Source organism: Bactrocera neohumeralis, unplaced genomic scaffold (genome assembly GCF_024586455.1).
Source record: "Bactrocera neohumeralis isolate Rockhampton unplaced genomic scaffold, APGP_CSIRO_Bneo_wtdbg2-racon-allhic-juicebox.fasta_v2 cluster09, whole genome shotgun sequence".
In the NCBI taxonomy this organism is placed as follows: Eukaryota; Metazoa; Arthropoda; class Insecta; order Diptera; family Tephritidae; genus Bactrocera; species Bactrocera neohumeralis.
Window position 1 is genome coordinate 31,462,434 of NW_026089622.1, and position 19,657 is coordinate 31,482,090.

The window sequence follows — 19,657 nt, forward strand, 5'->3', positions numbered from 1 at the left end:
TCGTTCGTGAGTTATAGCGTCGCAAACATGGAGCAAAATAAAGAGAAAATACGGCATATTTTACAGTACTACTACGATAAAGGCAAAAATGCATTTCATGCCGCCAATAAAATTTGTGCAGTTTATGGACCCGATACAGTTTCCATTTCCACCGCACAACGATGGTTTCAATGTTTTCGTTCTGGTGTAGAGGTGGTCGAAGATGCGCCACGATCCGGAAGGCCTGTCGTCGAAAATTGCGATAAAATCGCTGAATTGGTCGAAAGAGACCGGCATAGTAGCAGCCGTAACATCAGTCAAGAGCTGGGCATGAGTCATCAAAAATTCATTTCAATTTCAATAAAAAAAAGAAATTCAATAAACATACCGCAAGACTTTTTTGACAACCCAATAATACCCTGAAGCAACTGGTTGCAAGAGTATAAATATATTTAAAGTAATTTGTGATATATTTTGTACAGGATTGTTGCCTTTTTTTTGGTACGTATTAATAGATTTAATTTTGAAAAAAATTCATTGTAGTTTTTTGAAGTAGCTATATTATACCGACAACCGGACGACGGGAGTACGCATGAACGCCTAATATAAAACAATTTTAAGTTTAATCTTTCCAAAAATAGTGGCGTTAAGATATATTCTCAAGCCTTAAATTTGTTGTAATCTAACCATTGCACACTCGCAATTGCTGGTGACGAAACGTGGGTTTACGAATATGACACATTTTTAAACCAGCAATTATCCGAATGGCGGTCCAAAGCCGGGCCACAGCCGAAAAAACCATGCCAAAGCCGATCGAAAGTGAAGGTAATGCTCATTGTTTTCTTCGATATTCGTGATGTCGTCCACTATGAATACGTTCCAACTGGTCCAACCGTTAACAGAGAGTATTATCTTGGTGTTGTGAGCCAAAAATTCGTGGATTCTTCATCATAATAACGCACCATCGCAATAAGCCATTATTGTGAATGAATTTTTGGCCAAACACTCAACAAATATCATTGAGTAAGCACCTGATATGGCCCCCTGTGACTTTTTCTTATTCTCCACACTGAAATATCCACTTCGGTGAACAAGCTTCGACTAAATTGAAAAGATCAAAACAAGTTCGACGCGAGAGCTGAAGCCCATCCCGGAAAGTGCCTATAAAAAATGTTTGACGATTGGAAGAAGCGTTGGCACATTTGCATGATGATTGAAACATTTTCGCTTTACTTATAAACTTTCCTGAAACTAACTTCTGTATAAGTATATTTGAATAGCATCATATCACATTGCTTTTCTTCTTTTTCTTAATTGGCGTAGACACCGCTTACGCGATTATAGCCGAGTTAACAACATCGCGCCAGTCGTTTCTTCTTTTCGCTACGTGGCGCCAATTGGATATTCCAAGCGAAGCCAGGTCCTTCTCCACTTGGTCCTTCCAACGGAGTGGAGGTCTTCCTCTTCCTCTGCTTCCCCCGGCGGGTATTGCGTCGAATACTTTCAAAGCTGGAGTGTTTTCTTCCATTCGGACAACATGACCTAGCCAGCATAGCCGCTGACTTTTAATTCGCTGAACTATGTCAATGTCGTCGTATATCTCGTACAGCTCATCGTTCCATCGAATGCGATATTCGCCGTGGACAATGCGCAAAGGACCATAAATCTTTCGCAGAATTTTTCTCTCGAAAACTCGTAACGTCGACTCATCGGTTGCTGCCATCGCCCAAGCCTCTGCACCATTTAGCAGGACGGGAATTATGAGCGACTTATAGAGTTTAGCATTTGTTCGTCGAGAGAGGACTCTACTTTTCAATTACCTACTCAGTCCGAAGTAGCACCTGTTGGCAAGAGCAATCCTGCGTTGGATTTCCAGACTGACATTGTTGGTGGTGTTAATGCTGGTTCCTAAATAGACAAAGTCGCGAGTGCGACGACTGTTTGTTTGATGACAGGAGATATTTCGTCTTGCCTTCGTTCACTGCCAGACCCATTTTTTGTGCTTCCTTGTCAAGCCTGGAGAACTCAGAACTAACTAATGTTGAGCAGCAGCTGTGCACTCTTATAGAAGATGGAACCTTCTCTATTTAGTTCTGCAGCTCGAACTATTTTCTCCAGAAGCAGGTTGAAAAAGTCGCACGATAGGGAGTCGCCTTGTCTGAAACCTCGTTGGTATCGAGCGGCTCGGAGAGGTCCTTCCTGATCCTCACGGAGCTTTTGGTGTTACTCAACCAAAATTCAGACATCGCGGCATAAATGCAGCTCCTTTTCGTGCTGTCGAAAGCAGCTTTGAAGTCGACTAAGAGGTGGTGTGTGTCGATTCTTCTTTCACGTGTCTTTTCCAAGATTTGACGCATGGTGAATATCTGGTCGGTTGTTGATTTTCCAGGTCTGAAGCCACACTGATAAGGTCCAATCAGTTTCTTGACGGTGGGTTTTAATCTTTCACACAATACGCTCGATAGAACCTTATATGCGATGTTGAGGAGGCTAATCCCACGGTAGTTGGCGCAGATTGTGGGTTCCCCTTTTTTATGGATTGGGCATAGCACACCTAAATTCCAATCGTTGGGCATGCTTTCGTCCGACCATATTTTACAAAGAAGCTGATGCATGCTCCTTATCGTTTCTTCGCTGCCGTGTTTGAATAGCTCGGCCGGCAATCCATCGGCCCCCGCCGCTTTGTTGTTCTTCAGGCGGGTAATTGCTATTCGTACTTCTTCATGGTCGGGCAATGGAACGTCTGCTCCATCGTCATCGATTGGGGAATCGGGTTCTCCTTCTCCTGGCGTTGTGCGTTCACTGCCATTCAGCAGGCTGGAGAAGTGTCCCCTCCATAATTTAAGTATGCTCTGGGCATCGGTCACTAGATCACCTTTGGGGCTTCTACAAGAGTATGCTCCGGTCTTGAAACCTTCTGTAAGCCGCCGCATTTTTTCGTAGAATTTTCGAGCATTATCCCTGTCGGCCAGCTCATCAAGCTATTCGTACTCACGCATTTCGACCTCTTTCAAAGGTTTCGGTTGCAGCTGTACGTAAGGAGTTTGAAATGCCGTCACACAGTTCCCTTATACCGAGTTGTTGACGAGTGCTTTCAGAGAGCAGGAGTGCAAGCCGAGTAGAAAATCGTTCGGCTGTCTGTTGTGATTGCAGCTTCTCGACGTCGAACCTTCCTTGTGTTTGTTGGCGTGCGTTTTTTGCTGCACAGAGGCGGGTGCGAATCTTGGCTGCAAAAAGATAGTGGTCCGAGTCGATGTTAGGACCTCGGAGCGCACGCACATCTAAAACACTGGACTTGTCTTCCGTCTATCACAACATGATCGATCTGGTTGGTAGTTTTTCGATCCGCAGACAGGCAGGTAGCTTGATGAATCTTTTTATGCTGGAATCTAGTACTACAGGGATGTTTCGTCGTGGATGCTGAATATACCGACCATAGTGCCAAAGATACCTTCTTTACCCACCCTGGCGTTAAAGTCGCCAAGCACGATTTTGACATCGTGGCGGGGCAGCTCTCATAAGTGCGCTCCAAGCACTCATAAAAGACATCTTTGGTCACATCGTCCTTCTCTTCCGTCGGAGCGTTGGCGCAAATCAGCGATATGTTGAAGAACCTCGCTTTGATGCGGATTGTGGCTAGACGTTCATTCACCGGAGTGAATGATAGTACTCGGCGCCGGAGTCTCTCTCCCACCACGAATCCAACACCAAACTTGCGCTCCTTTATATGGCCACTGTAGTAAATGTCACAAGGACCTATTCGTCTCTGTCCTTGTCCCGTCCATCGCATTTCTTGGACGGCGGTGATGTCAGCTTTTATTTTCGCGAGGACATCAACCAGCTGGGCAGCGGCACCTTCCCAATTAAGGGTCCGGATATTCCAGGTGCATGCCCTCAAATCGTAGTCCTTATTTCCTTTGCCATGGTCGTCATTAAAAGGGGGTCTCTCATCCGAGGCTTGTTGCTTCCTTTCATTGGGGGTGTTTTTTTACGTGGCGGGTCCCAAACCAGCGTTTAAAAAACTACGCTACTCTCGTAGCATTTCATTTTACTCTTGCTACCGCTCTCACTTTGTCGGGAGCCACAGCATAGCCTTAGTATAACAATGTAAAGTATGTGCTCTACTCTGCTCCGAGTTTTGTTAGGTAAAAAACTATAGCTGGAGCGGGAGCAAGAAATTAAATTCTGCGCTATGCTCTGGCGTAGCGGTAGCAAAAAATTGGGAGCGGTAGCACAGCAGAGCAAATGAAAATTTTCATGTGCTACAGCTCCCGAATGTGTTTGTTGTTTTTTTTCTTTTTTGCTATTTTGTGGCATTTACAAGTATGGTACAAGTTGGTATATAAAAGAAAGTCGTTTATAACTCAAGAACGGCTGAACCGATTTGGCTTAAAATTGGTGGGGAGGTAGTTTAGAAGCAGGGTAAGGACATAGGATACATTTTATCTCTAAATTGCTCTAATGCTAAATTTCAATATCAGCTCATAAATACAAAAATTATATTTCAAATCATAAGCATTTGTTCAAAATTTATGTAAGAATCATTTGAAAATTTTAGTAATTCAAAAATAGAAAGAAATAAGTAAAAATTTTCATTTACAAACATGCTTAGTATATGGGTTATACTGATTTTGCTTCTTAACCAGGTAGTTTTTTTTTAAGACGAGCCCGTCCGATATATTTAATATCACAACAAAAAATGGCATTGGAATTTTCATCGTCAAGGCACTGCGGATACTTTGCTAGATTATTGGTCAAGGACACAAATGCATTCATAACAAACCAAACGCGATATCTAACGTAAAGATAAAGCGGAATAATTGGAGTGTTGATAAAAAGGTTTATTATAATTTTAGATATACAGAAATCTTTTAAATTCTTTGCAATATACATTGAAGTATGTATGTATATGCGTACAATATCAAACTGATTCTTCCTAAAAAATTATAAAATTACTAAATATTGGGAATGGTAGAGTAGAATAGAACTAAAATTTTCAGGGAATTTTTTTTGGGGGTATTTCCAAGGAAATTTCGTGACGGGACTGAAAAAAATTAATAGTTAAAAAAAACAACACCCTAATGTATATAAAAAGGGGGAAAGTATATGTACATAGTTAAAATTAATTTCGAAAATTCATTGTAATTGAGTATTGTAATACATTTGGAATAGATGATGTTTTTGGTAATATAAAATTGGTAAGTATTTTACATAATAAAAAAAATTATAATTTATTCAATTATTATCTGATTCACTTTATTAATATATTTCTTGAATATTTGATTTTAGATTTATAAAGGCACTTGACGCAACAAGTGCCAAAATGATTTGCATAACATTGTTTTGTTTGAATTATTCAATTAATTCAAATATTATGCCAGAAAATAGCAAAAAAAAAAAACAACAAACACATGCGGGAGCTGTAGCACATGAAAATTTTCATTTGCTCTGCTGTGCTACCGCTCCCATTTTTTTGCTACCGCTACGCCAGAGCATAGCGCAGAACTTAATTTTTTGCTCCCGCTCCAGCTATAGTTTTTTACCTAACAAAACTCGGAGCAGAGTAGAGCACATACTTTACATTGTTATGCTAAAGCTACGCTGTGGCTCCCGACAAAGTGAGAGCGGTAGCGATAGCATGGCAATAATTTTAGAAATTTTGCTGCTACGGAGTAGTAAATGAGAACCCTGTCCCAAACCCAGCGCACAACCCTATGTAGGGGATGTTTCGCCTTCTCACATTAGCTCGCCTTCGAACGGATGTTCTTAGGCTACCCAGATGATACTTGGTCAAAGACCGGAAGTAGTGAGGGAATCGTTTCTGGCCACTCCCAAGTGAATGGCGATCAGAAAACTTTCCTCACTTGCGTGAACTTCTACACATAGCTCCATCCTCCTATTATTTATGAAAACGTGTTTTATCATTTTGAAAAAAAAAATTACTGTTAAGGTTTTTAAGGTTTGGAAGTCGCACATTTAGGAGTTTTGAACTTAACCGTTATACAAAAAAATTTGATTTTTTAATATTATTGGTTACAAGTTTTGTTTCCTATCAGTTACTTCTATGTGTTGCCTTCTATTTGGTGAACACAATTAACATAATCTGATATTATATAATACCGTATATGTATATGTATACCGTAAAATATAATTCTTACTTTTACAGGTTCCTGTCACTCTCTCAATATCAAGATCTAAAAATTATGTCACATTATTTAACAGTCAACTGAAGTCAACTGAATCGCAGTAAGTACTTGTAGTGGAAATTAAACTATATAACTAAGTTTATAATTTTTTTCTAATAAATTTATGCCAATTCTAAATTCTAATAAAAGTTATGGCAATTGATATGGTAATTTTCTTGCACTAATGATTTGTGTTAGCTAGGTTATTTTTAAAATAAATATCTCGGTAGTAACAAACTAAATTTTGTTAGTATTGTATTTTACATAATCATTGGTATAAATTAATATGATACCGAATATAATTGTAATTAATTGACAGTTTCGTCGAATACCGATTTTTTAATTAGTTTTCAAAATTCCTTAATATAAGATTTTATCAACATCTGCAAATATTTCCCCACCTTTTACCAGTAAATAAAACTTAAACAGATTGACCGAGCTTAACGAAACCAAAAACACAACAACATCAACCGCTCTGGAAGGTACTTGTATAAGACTATTGATTTAAATAATGCCAATTACAGAACATTTTATATTTTCTCAATTTCCAAGGAACAAAGCCGGGGAAATATTTTCAGCAAGACTTTACTACTGTGATCAAATTAAAAGTGAATTTTTAATTTATAATTTTAATATTTCGAATCGGTAAATTTATTTTTCTCTAGGTTGGTCAGTGACACCTATGCTAAATTCCACGTCAAAATATCCATTAGTATTTGAGATACGCGTCGTTTTGTGAGGCTCTAAAAGCGAATTCTTGGATTTTTTCTATGTCTGAGTTTATTGAGCATAGAAATGCAATAATGCACCATCTCATACTGCATTGGTTATTCGTGATCATTTCGCTACATTTTTAACTAATATGCATATACATACATACATATATTAAATTCAAACTAATTGACCCAAATGGGATGTATACAAGTGTGTATATGTATGTAACATAAATTTAATATAGGGGTATATGTTAAAAACATAAACCAAAATCAGGATATTAGAGACATGAGGTTTAGAGTAAGGTCTAGACCAATTTATTTCAAAGTCATCGCTAAGCTATGTAATTTATAAGAAATACACATTGTTAATTTGTTCAATCTATTTTATTGAAATTTCAAACATATTTATTGAACGGCATAAAGGCCGTGAACAAATGGATGGAAATTCAAAATCAATGAAATCATTATATCTGGACTGATTGCATTAACGTTTCGCATTACTCAAGTATATTTGTGAACATGTATCACGCAATGTTGTGATGATATTTCTCACACTGGCCGACACATTGGGCATAAGGTCTGCTAGACTATCGAAAATCATAATAAGTACTATGTGGAAACTGCGGTAATTCGTGGATCAATTTTACTAAACTATAGTGTATCCTGTATACACTTAATTTTGTTAAGATATCTTACATATTGATCGATATATCCGGTATAAAACCATCCCGAAAAAAAGTTAGGTTAGGCCGGTTTAATCTGGAAGGAAAATAAGCCACTAACAGCCAAGTTAGGTCCTTTGAAATACCAGATGAAGTTCACTTGCTAAGTCTAAGAGGATCGTTTACGATGCCTGTGCTTGACGCGAAATTTAACAGACTATGCGGCCTCACTGTCGATACCTCCTCCAGTGTATCATACTGTGGGGACCGCAGATATTTACAGTGTAGTCTTGCCAATGCGGGACAAGTGCACAAGAGATGCTCCATTGTTTCCCTCTTTCCCTGCTTAGTCAGTTCCTGCAGTCTTTTCAATCTGTCAGGCCCATCTTGCTTGTGTCGCCACCAGACAGTACCCATTAAGTATTCCCATCCTAAAGTCTCTTCTATAGAGTTGCAATAGGAACTTTGTGTATTTCCGATCCTCCGTTTTAAACATGACCTTTGCAGTTTTGCATTTTGGTATCTCGTTCCATCGGTTCTGATTTTCTTCATTATGCTTTTGTCGGGGTCGTGGTACTGACAATGCATGGGTTTCCCAAAGTTGATCACGTTTTCTGATGTTAGCCGTAAACAGCTCTTGACAATCTCGTCCACTATTTCAATGCCATCGATGCCTTTGTGACCTGGAACATAGTAGGCATTTTCAGTACCATTTGGCGGTGTAGAATGGATACACTTACCACCTTGATCGGGTTTGAGGCCCATCTAAAACCTTTGTCGTACTTTGGGTCCGGCACCCGGTTACAATGCAACTCCGCATTCAATTGACAAAAGGACAAATCTTCCTGTATTTGTTATTTAACCACAACCACCACAAAACTCCCCAAGGGCCCAATTCAGAGCAGGTTGGAGCGAACTCCAAGGGCTCCTGCTCTCCGAAATAACAGAATTAAGTCTCCGGTCAGACCTCCTAGCCGAAACTACTACCAATTAAGCTTCACACACACATCACTCATACAATGCCTAATCATAATTCGCAGCTAAACGCCTTCGCTGTTTAAACAACTTACGCGCAAACGACCCTTATTGTTCGGAATTCCGACTAGTGGAGATCACACCACTAACATACCACAGTTCATCAGTCCAGCTAATCCCCATACCAACCAGATACCTAATGTCCGAGTATATCGGGCATTGTGCATCTAGTCCTTTACCTCCGCCCCACAAAAACAACCCGACCTATCAGATAAGTGCATTTAATGCAAAAATTCATTCAGAGGCTCATACACCATGAGCAGAAAACCCAGTCTCAGACAAAATCTGAAGTCTGCGTTATCATCAGCAAAGCCAACGTCCCGAATGAACTCATAAGTTACTCGGCTGTTAGGACTATTGACCCAACGTTCTTTCCATAAAGACGAGCAATTTGCTCATCCACTCCCAACTACTCAAAAACCCTAAGCGGTACGTTTAATACCGCTACCCTAACCGAAAGTCCATACTGGTTCCAGTCATTACCAGTGGTACGCCATCGCTGCAATGGACTCTCACTCCTCGATGGTGGAAATTTAGGAGTAACCATAATTTGAATTAAATTACGATCACTCATTACCCACTCTCTCTTAAGCTCCCATCTAACGCTGTCAAACTTTCCGCGAAGATGAGCATTCTCGGTTATAACCGTCATCAGTAGCGCCTCCTATTGTAAGTCCAGCCCAAATAGCCCACTCATACACAGCCCACTCTATAACGGTGACTACCCAAACGATCAATTATTGCCGGGGCACAGCCCACAACTCCAACCTAGTGTCGGACTTAGGCCACTCCATTGGCCGACGGACGGACAATATCCGCGTAACGTTCCTGAGTCGACCGATTTGGAGTTGCTCCTAATTACACCCTGGGCTGAACGGTACGCTGTTACGACCGTTGATTTCCAGAAGAGTCACAATCTCCAACACTGAACAGACGCCGGTAACTTTTTTGCAATTCTGTCCAGATCCTCCTGGCAATGAGACCACTGAACGCCACATGCTCAGCACCGAACTCTTGATTGGCAGTACAGCTACCACAGCAATGCACCCACCAATTGCACTAACAATTCTTTGACCTCTACGTACACGTGCCAGGAAATAACGGTGCCAACGAATAAAAACAAAAACACTCTGAGAATCACAAAGATGCAACATTCAACTAACGAATGCTTACCTTGGACAACGTCCGGTGTGTTTAACGTGGGTACCTACTGACGACAACCTTACCCCAAGACACTCAAAAGCACAGCGGATCAAATCAATGCGTTGATCAGCTCCCTGAGAATGCTAGGGATTTTTAGTAAAAATTGGCAGTGTGGAATGAACACACAAGAAGATAGGTTACTCGGCCGTTAGGACTATTGTCCCAACGTTCTTGCCACCTACACCTAATCCTATCATCTAGAAGCCTCTTGCTCTCTAGATATCCTCCCTCTCCGCATCATCGTCAGAAATCCAGTCATCCCGCAGTAGTGACACACTCAAGCCCCTTCTTAACCTGAATGTAACAGCACGCTGTAGGACAATCAGGTCAAAAGGGGGTGCACCTAACAACACCTGCATAACATCCGTTGAGGCAAACAAACAAGCATCATACAGCGCTGAGTTGAGAGGAGTTTTTGAGACCCCAAGACAGTCGTGGCTGCTTCCCACCATACAGCGGCTTCTTATGTGGCACAGACCACATACATGCCACGATATATGATGCGGATAGCACTACGTCCGAGACCACAATCATTCCTCAAAATGCGTCGTATTTTGCGTACGGTTGCATGTGTTCGCTCCTTCACATTCGTTAAGTGTGGAGTAAAACAAATCCTTTTACTAATGGTCAGCCCCAGATGTTTGACTTGGGTCAGATATCTGATGCTGCCCCATTCACACGTCGCCACGAACGACTCCAATCTCCACACTCCCATTCATGCCGAGAAGAGAGGCCTTTCTGTCCAAAAACTAACTCCGCCAAAGAGTAATTTCCGGACAGCCACGCTCCTCCAGCAGTTGCACCACTCGACCCCAGCTTAGGGAATCAAACGCCCCTTTTTTTTATAGTAGGGGGAAGCATCGAAAGCCGGAGTGCGGAACTTTAATCCGCTAAACCGAATCTACTCCCAACTCATGGCTCTCCCACGGAACCACCGATTAAGTATTACTTCGTGGGAGGGACAGGACATTTAAGTCTCCTCTATCGCGCGGACTGACGGACGCCTAATTTGTTCAAAAAGTCTCAGTTTTGTCATTATGGATGCTGACGCTTCGCTGACAGCTTTCCAATTATCAGTCGACTGACACATGAGTGTCGTTAAATTATCGACTGTAAAACCACCACCGAGTGTGGTTTTTAGTTTTTCCCTTGTATTTGAAAATCGAGGGCAATAAAATAGTACATGCTCAGAGTCTTCTATATGCTCTGTATATGTCGGACAGTTCGGACTAATGTCATTGTGGAATCTGAAAAGGTAGCTTCTAAAGCACCCATGTCCACTAAGTATTTGAGTCAGATAAAAGTCTAGGTCTCCATGTCGTCTGTCTATCCACGAGTGGATGTCCGGTATCAGTCGGTGGGTCCAACGCCCTTTAGATGAGGAATTCCACCGCTCCTGCCACATTTTAATGCTTTTGTTCCTCTCCTCTGTCTTTGCCGATACTGTTTTCGGCACTGATAGATGATATAAACGCTCGAGTTCATCTCCCTGGATGTCAATGGGCGGCATGCTGGCTAATACTTCAGCAGCGTCGGTTGATGTTGTCCGGAAAGCACTTATTACTCGAATTGCAGAAAGCCTATGCACGGCAATTATTTGTTTAGCATACGCTTTTATATCCATTGCCTGTATCCATACTGGTGCTGCGTACAGTATTACGGAACTCATTGCTTTCGCTTGTAAGAATCGCCGGCTGGAACGCACACAGCCTGTATTGGTCATCATTCTCGATAGAGCATTGTAAATTCTGTTTGCTTTACTGGAGGAATACTCCAGGTGTTCTTTAAATTTTAATTTAGAATCTAATATTACTCCCAGATGCTTCAGCTGCGGCTGCGAGGTTATCTCGCACTCCCCTATGGTGACCTCTATTTGTTCTTCTACCTTCCTGGTGCTTATGAGCAAAACTTCAGTTTTTTGCTCCGCCAGTTCCAAACTCATAGAAGAGAACCAATGCCGTACACAATTTAAGCACTCATTGCATTTGTTTCTTAGGTCGGCTAATTGTTTGGCCACTGCTACCACCATGAGATCGTCCGCATACGCTATTAGCTTCACGTCTGTTGGTTGCTGTCTTTTTAGCACCCCGTCATAAATGAGGTTCCATAATAGTGGGCCTAGCACTGACCCTTGAGGTACTCCACTCGAGATAGAGTAACTCTTGGTACCTTCGTCTGTATCAAAAAGCAGCCTTCTGTTTTTAAAATAGCTCAATATAATGTTTATGAGGTATTCAGGGGCGCGTATTTCATCCAGGGCTTTGATTATGTGTGCCCATTTTGCCGAGTTGAACGCATTCTTGACATCCAGGGTAATCAGCGCGCAGTACTTTTTTGTGCCACCTTTCCATCTTTTGCCACTTACTGCACATTTTGCAGTATCAACGACTTCTCGTAGTGCGTCAATCGTGGATCTCTTTTTTATAAAGTCGTATTGTCTCTCTGATAGTCCGCCGGCTTTCTGGATTGCTAACTCCAAGCGGTTTCTTATTATATTTTCGTACACTTTACCCATTGTGTCGAGCATACACAGTGGTCGGTACGATGAGGGTTCTTCAGGTGGTTTCTTTGGTTTTGGGAGCAGAACCAATCACTGTACTTTCCACGCCTCGGGGAACATCTCTTCCTTTATGCACGCGTTGTACATTTTAGCGAATAGTTGAGGCTTTGAGCTTATAGCTTCCTTCAGGGCCCTGTTGGGTATCCCATCCAACCCAGGCGCTTTGGTGTTTTTGATTTTCTTAGCTATGGCCAATAGCTCTTCTCCCGTGACTAACGTTGGTGAAACTGCAGCTTCGTTTCGTCGCTTAGCATAGGAAATCTGGTCGTGTCTCGGGAACAATGTTTCGACGACTTTTCCCATAAAAGAGGCATCTTTAGGTTGCTGATGCTTATTTTTACATACAGATTTTGTAAGCAGTTCCCCATTGGTAAATGTTTGCTTCCTCACAGAGCTTCTCAAAACATGATTTTTTGCTCTGGGTAATTGCCGACTTTAGGAGTTTCTTGTGGCTTTTATATTCATCTCTAAGGCGGTACTCTCGGGAGTACGAGATTTGTGCCATAATTGCCATATGATCGCTGTTTGTGTACATGTTTGACACCGCCCACTTAATGTGCCTACTAAGCGAAACATTTGCAAACATAATGTCAATAATAGATCCTTGATTCCCTTTTTGGTACGTATTTTGTGTTCCGGTGTTCACTATTGTTAGGTGCGTTTGACTCAGGTATTCTTGAATTAGCCGCCCTCGATGGTTTGTGCATCTGCTGCCCCATGCAGTTGACCAAGCATTAAAATCACCCGCTATAATAATCGGTGTTTTGCCTCTGGTTTCTAATGAAAGTCTTAAAAGGAAATCTTCGAATTCGGTGATTGCTGCGCTGGGACGAGCATAGCAACTTACAAAATATAGTATTCCATGTATATTGGCCCATGTGAAGCAGTTATGAGCTTCTCTGGAGCAGGTCTTAAAAGGTTGACCTTTGCAGGACCATATTGCTGCTTTGCCAGATTTGTCTGCAATCCATGTACTTTCCGGACGCTGGGAGTATTGTTCACTTAGTTCACATCAATGTTCTCTTCTATGACTGTCTGTTCTAGCAGATCCTGGGCCGCTGCACAATGGTTAAGGTTTAACTGTAGTATCCTCATTTACTTAGAGACTTCATCATCTCGAGATACTTTGGGCAAGTCGTGCTCAATACTGAGTGCTCCCCTTTGCAGAGCATGCAGCTCGAGACGTTGGTGCATACCTTCGCTAAATGTCCCGCGGTTCCACAGCGTGTACAATGGGAAGATCTGTCTGTCGAGCTGCAGCAATTTCGCGCCATGTGACCCAGGTGGAAACACTTATATCATCTGGGAACAGGCGAATATTCTCGATGCCGACAGATCGACCACCCAATCTTTATTTTCCCAATTTTAAGTGCGGCCTTGGCATCTTGAGCACGCAAGCATACAAGTGCTATTTGCGTGCCACTACGCGTTTTTCGCAGACTTTTCACACTCGATATCTCCAGATTTTCGATTCCGCACTCCCTTTTTAGTGCTGCGCAGATTTCTTCAGGAGTTGTGATTTCATCGAGATCTTTGCACGTAATCGTGACGTTGTGGGTCTTGGAATGTATCTTAGCCATTTCGCCAACCACCCCCTCCAGGGCGCTTTGGAAAGATTCGGCTTTCGTCTCTGCACGATTTTTTAGTTCACTAAGTAAATCTCCTTTTAGCGTTTTACGAATATGGGTTACATTTGAACCCAGTACTTCAAGCCCGCTGTCGCTTTTAATTTTTCGCAGAATATCTGCATATGACGCACCATCCTTCTTTGTTATGATTATGGCATCTGGTTTTGTTCTGATCTTCCTTTCCAAAGGTTTCTTCTTTTTTACAACGTCTACCCATCTTTCACTTGTGTTTAGACTAGTCGTATTTTCCTCTTGGGTTAATTTTGCTCCTCCACTGTACCACAATTGCGGCTTTTCGTTTACATTTTTTTGCTTTTTTGTAGGTGGTTGATAGCTTGTTGCCTCTCGCATTCTTTTAAGGGTATTTGCATCTCTTCCAATGGTGGGTACTTGCGATGGTTTCCCTATCAATTTTTCCGTTTTGGCATGTAATATCACTATGCTGCTTACTAATTCGCGCATAGCTTGATTAATATGCCTTTGGCCGGCCATCATCATTTCTAGTTCTTTGATTTTTTTACTCAGGCTGCAAGAGATGCTAACCGTTTCATCTTTTTCAAACTCCTCAGGTTTGCCCCCTTTGCTTTCTTGGGCAGCAATATCTCCTCGCTTATTTGGCTCAGTAGCGGCGGACTCCTCATTTTTACCATTGGGTGGCGTTCTCATCATTTTGGAGTTCCTTCAGAAAGGATTCTCCGATGTTAGCCCAATACTATTTTCAGAGGCCATGTCCTCTGCGAAAGAATAGTTTGGGAACACCCTTTGTTTCTGTCCCAAACAGCTGATCGACCAACACAAAAAACGGCAGAACAAAAAATTATTAAATGCACGTTATTGGAAGGGGAAAAGGCTATATTTGCCAAATTTTGCCCAAAAAACGGAAAGGTAAGTGCAAATGAAAATTTATGTTATTAAAAAATCAATGTGTACTTATCTTTTCCTCTAGATTTGGTATCCACACATGTGGTTCACTATCTGGGATGTTTCACTCGAACAACCACTATTTTTCACAACAAAAATACTGGATATCTACAAAGTTTTTGGATCGCAAAAAAAACCACGTCTGCCTCACACGGTATGTAGTATGTAGACCTTTTTTTTTTTTTTGTTTTGGTGCAAATGCGGGGCAACGATCCCCAAATATGTCCTAACGACATTCTGAACATAAACCATGCATCCTCTATATTGTATTCTTTCCTGAACCCATACTGCCTATCCGACCACACACCCCGCGTTAGCTCCTGAAGCCGTTCCACCATGCACTTTTACAAGTACTGGAAGGGGACTGATGCCCCGTAAGACCGAGGATTGCTCCTGATCTTATCAAGGAACTTCAGGAGAGGAAAAACCCTATCACTTTTGATCTTATCAAAGAGCTTCAGGAGAGGAACAACCCTAGCACTTTTCCTCTCACGTGGAAATTATCCCTCCCAGGCGCACTTATTATAAATGACCTCCAGGTATTCTGGAATGAACTTCCGCAAGCGTTTAAACGTCTCTCCGTTCAAACCGTCAAAACCTGGGAACCGTTGAGACCTAACCAGCCCAAAGGAGTATCCCAACAAACAGTAATCTAATGGAGGGACAGGTACCTCTTGTACTTGATGTATCTGCACCTCCTACCTTGGAAAGAACGCACCAAACAGAACCCCCGCACACTCTCTCCATGACGATAACAGAGTGTCACCGACGCGAAGAGAGGTGACGTCCTCCTTCCTACTACCCCGGCAGATCCTATAGAGCTGACCCCAGGAGTCGCTCATATTTTCCCTAATGAAGCTCCTCCAGTCTTCTTCTTTAATTTCCTTCCATTTATTTGTATTCCCAAGTCGCACAACTAAATTCATAGATAAGCTGGGACAGCCTATCAGAATTGCACGGTTAACTCACGCGTCCACCATTTAATCTTTCTTATCATATAACTATCACATCTCCTAACTACCCCATAGAGACGATCAATTTGCTCGTCCACCCGAACTCTTCAAAATCTCTAAGCGGTATACTAGATAACGCTTCCCTAACCGAGAGTTCATATTGGTTTCTGCCAATATCAAAATAAATGGGCTACTACTCGCAAGTAGTAGTAGCTTATCCATTTAGCCTAGGTAGGGCTCTAAGGGCTCGCTATATTTTCAGTAGAAACTAGCGACAATCAGCCTACAGAACTCCCCTTCTATCGCGACACATACACCCAGTTGCGAAGAATCAACAACTTCGCAATCATAGCTTGGGTTCATTCACAACTATTGCGGCGTTAGCTCTATGGTCCGTGAAGACTTTACAACCCCAGGAAGACCCCGAAACCACACCGTTGGTGGCGTAGGGCTCCTCAAGTAGGGCAATACCGCATCCACCCTCAATCATGCAACCCCCAAACTCGCACATTACGGTAAAAGAGCCCTGACAATTTAGCTGGATGATCCCTCCCATCAGTGTCTGGCGAGGGCGCGTTCAACAATGCCACAAATGGCAATTCAGCGACGGGGCTATCCGGTAGCATCCGGAAAGAAAACCACTTGATTTAGCACCTACCTGCCTCCAGGAGAGTGGATATCAACTTGTACGTACCCTCAAGGACGACATTGGTTCTACCATCAGGGGCCACCTTACAGGGACGACCGACCATCCTTACGTCAAACCTCCGGGCTGAAACCCTGGAGGCTCAGCCGGAGTAGCTCCTCCATAAATACTTCATGGGGATCTCCGTATGGAGACCCTTAACCACAACCCGAGGACCCATTTTCCGGTTGACAGTCACGTTCAACTCCAGTTCCCCGAATTTTTTGTTGGTCACCACCCTTTCCCTCCATAAAACAGAGGGAGTGCAGATAACCGCCCCACCGCCTTTGATTGGTCGGACTTCGTGGATCCTTACTCCGAGCGAGGGACCCACCTCTTTGACCCCCTTCTTAATTACTTCCTTCGGGGAAGTTGCAGGCCCCTTACTCCTGACCACAACCGACCAGGTCTCCACAGCCTTCGGCGTCACCGGTGTGATTGCTAACAGCGCAGATGCTGGAGGCGCTGGCATCGGTGCCGACGAAGCCGGCATTGACCTGCTCGGTGTCGAGGAATGTCTCCCACAACTTCCTTTAAGGGTATCTACTTGTACTCGAAAATGGGCATTATCGGTAATAATTGTCATCGAAAGCGCCTTATATTTTGAGGCAAGCTCCAACAGCCCCTTCAAAGTCCCTGCCTCGAAGTTTTTGGCATCGAAAATCAATGCAGTAAGTTGCTCCGTAATTTTTTTTCCAGCCGCAACATGGCTCACTGCCCCACCTCTAACTACAATCACTCGATCGCATACCAACTTTATTGGCACTCGTGACGCTAGTGCCCGCTTTCGTAACGCCTCTTTCTCACGTCCGACTCCCGTTCCGTTGCCCACCGTATTAGCCGGATGAGCTTTCACAGTGGTGGCCACGCTCCTACTACCGCTCCCTCCCTGATTTTAGCACACATTACGCGGCTACCCCGTACGTGCAACCGGTTGGCCACATTGGCACTCCCACCACAACTGCCGCTGCCTCCCTCGTTTTTGCACTCGTTAACGGAGGTCCCGTCACTTCCCCCTCGCCACCCGACGTGGAATCATCCACCACCGAAGGAGAGGCGGATTCTCCGCTTCCACCGAGAATCTTAGCCCTCCTTCTCCGTCTAGGAGGCATCTCGCTTCCCGACTCCTTATCAGTCAGACTGATACGCCGGTGTACCACTGACGTAGAAGGCTCACGGACAAAGAGGAATCTGGAACAGCTGCTCTCCAAGTGCGTGTGTCTGAACGCACTGAAAAATGCGACTGACGCGCAGGCCGGCTCAGTAACAGCAACCACTCAAGCGGTCGAATATTGCGTGTTCGCCGTGCGAAGCTTCCGCAAACAACAACAACGTGGATGACCACGTTGCTCGTATATTAGAAACATACTTACCGCTTTCCATAGAGTGCTTTCTTGTGAATACCATATCCGTTTTCTACGGGTTCAACCCCGGACCCGCTTGCGATGCCCAGTTCTGGACTGTATTGAGAGTGGTGGTCAAGGTACTGCCAATGGTCCGTAGATATCTTCCTATTATTAAGATGGCAATCTTGTCCGCACATGCCACTATCTTAGGGGCTTTGCCTACCTAATTTCTTTAGCAGTCTATTCACCACTAATGCCCATAGAAACCGTGATAGCATACCACCTTGGGTAGTACTTCTACAGACTTTCTTGGTTATTTTACTGCCGTTCCATTCTGCTATTATCCGACTAGACGTCAAAAGGATACTGATCCACCGTTGTATAGCAGCACCAACACCTATTGACTGGATACTGTTCATAATAGATTCCGTAGAGACGTTGTTGAACGGTCCAGAAATGTCCAGGAATGCTCCAAGAGCGTATTCCTTAAATTCAAGAGCCCTTTCGATATTAAGTACCAGTGTATGGAGTGTTGTCTGTACTCTACGCCATTCGTACTCTCGTGGCCACGCAAAGTTTACCAATAAAAATTTTCAAGTGTTGTGCATATTTGACTACACTTTATAACGGAACATTTTGCGGTATAGAAATTTTTTATTTAGAAATAAGTTAATGACATGTTATTTATGAAAAATATTAAAAATTAAAAACAAAACACATTCAGCTATAGACAAAATCATTTGAAAGTTAGTGAGCTTAACAAAATGAGATTGATATACCTCATACAAATTATATGCGCATCATGTATTTACTTGATTAAAAAAGTACAAAAGCTGATATCGAAATTTCGGTGTAGTTTTATTTGCAGATAATGTTTAAAAAATAAAAACATAAATTGGTAACAAATTTCAAATATATGTATGTAATAAGGAAGTTAAATCAAAAATAGTCTTACTACTAAATATATATATGTGCATATTTGGTTTTTATTTTTTAATATTATTAATGATTATGTATATATGATATTAATAATCAATACTATTACTATTATTCAGTATTACGGAATTAAGTCGGGATGCAATCTAATCCACCAAGGCTTTAAGGTGGGCTGGGTCAATAGTGTTTTCTGGTATATTGCCTTTTTAAGGTTCTTGCTGTCTCAAACCGTTCTTGAACACTTTACCAGAGACGATACTCCAGAGGAGCTCAATCGGATTTAGGCCCGGACTTAAGGCGGACCAGTCCAATACAGGTATTTTTCGCCCAGTAAAGATGGATTTGGTGACCTAAGCTGTTTGTATTGAAGCCTTGTGCTACTGAAAAGTGCTGTCGTCACCATATAAATTGCCACCAAATTCTATTAAGTCACTCTCCAGGATACCGACATACATTTGGGTATTCATTAGGGTAGTGATGTAGCACATATATGACTTTCCCCTATAGCAGAATGCAGCTCATACCATCCCACTTCCACCCCCAAACCTTCGCTTAAAACAGGATCGCCGATCCTGGCGTGTATCTCTCAATATCTTTTGCAACTATCAGGGCCATCTAGATTGAATTTGTTTTCATTAGTAAAAATTACGTTATGCCATTCTTAGCATAAAAAACGGTACTTATTTGCAAACTTCATGCGGGCCTTCAAGTGTCGCTGTGAAGGCTTGGGTTTAGGCACCATGGAGGTATGATTCAGTAATGGATTTTTATGGATTCTTTGCACTATTCAACTGTCAGTTATTTGGAGACTCACACGACCATAAATTTTTTCACTACTCATTAAATGA

The 19,657-nt window shown here is 42.4% G+C and overlaps 1 protein-coding gene across 1 annotated transcript in view; it reads left to right on the top strand.

Annotated features, from left to right (window-relative positions):
- The first annotated feature begins 14,721 nt into the window (after positions 1 to 14,721).
- The window catches only part of LOC126764052 (aminopeptidase N), a 507,747-nt gene continuing 502,811 nt past the window's right edge, over positions 14,722 to 19,657 (top strand). Inside the window, exons 1-2 of the mRNA XM_050481791.1 lie at positions 14,722 to 14,853; positions 14,915 to 15,043. Coding sequence (XP_050337748.1) covers positions 14,949 to 15,043 — 95 coding nt within the window. The 5' untranslated portion in view covers positions 14,722 to 14,853; positions 14,915 to 14,948. The remainder of the gene's footprint in view (positions 14,854 to 14,914; positions 15,044 to 19,657) is intronic.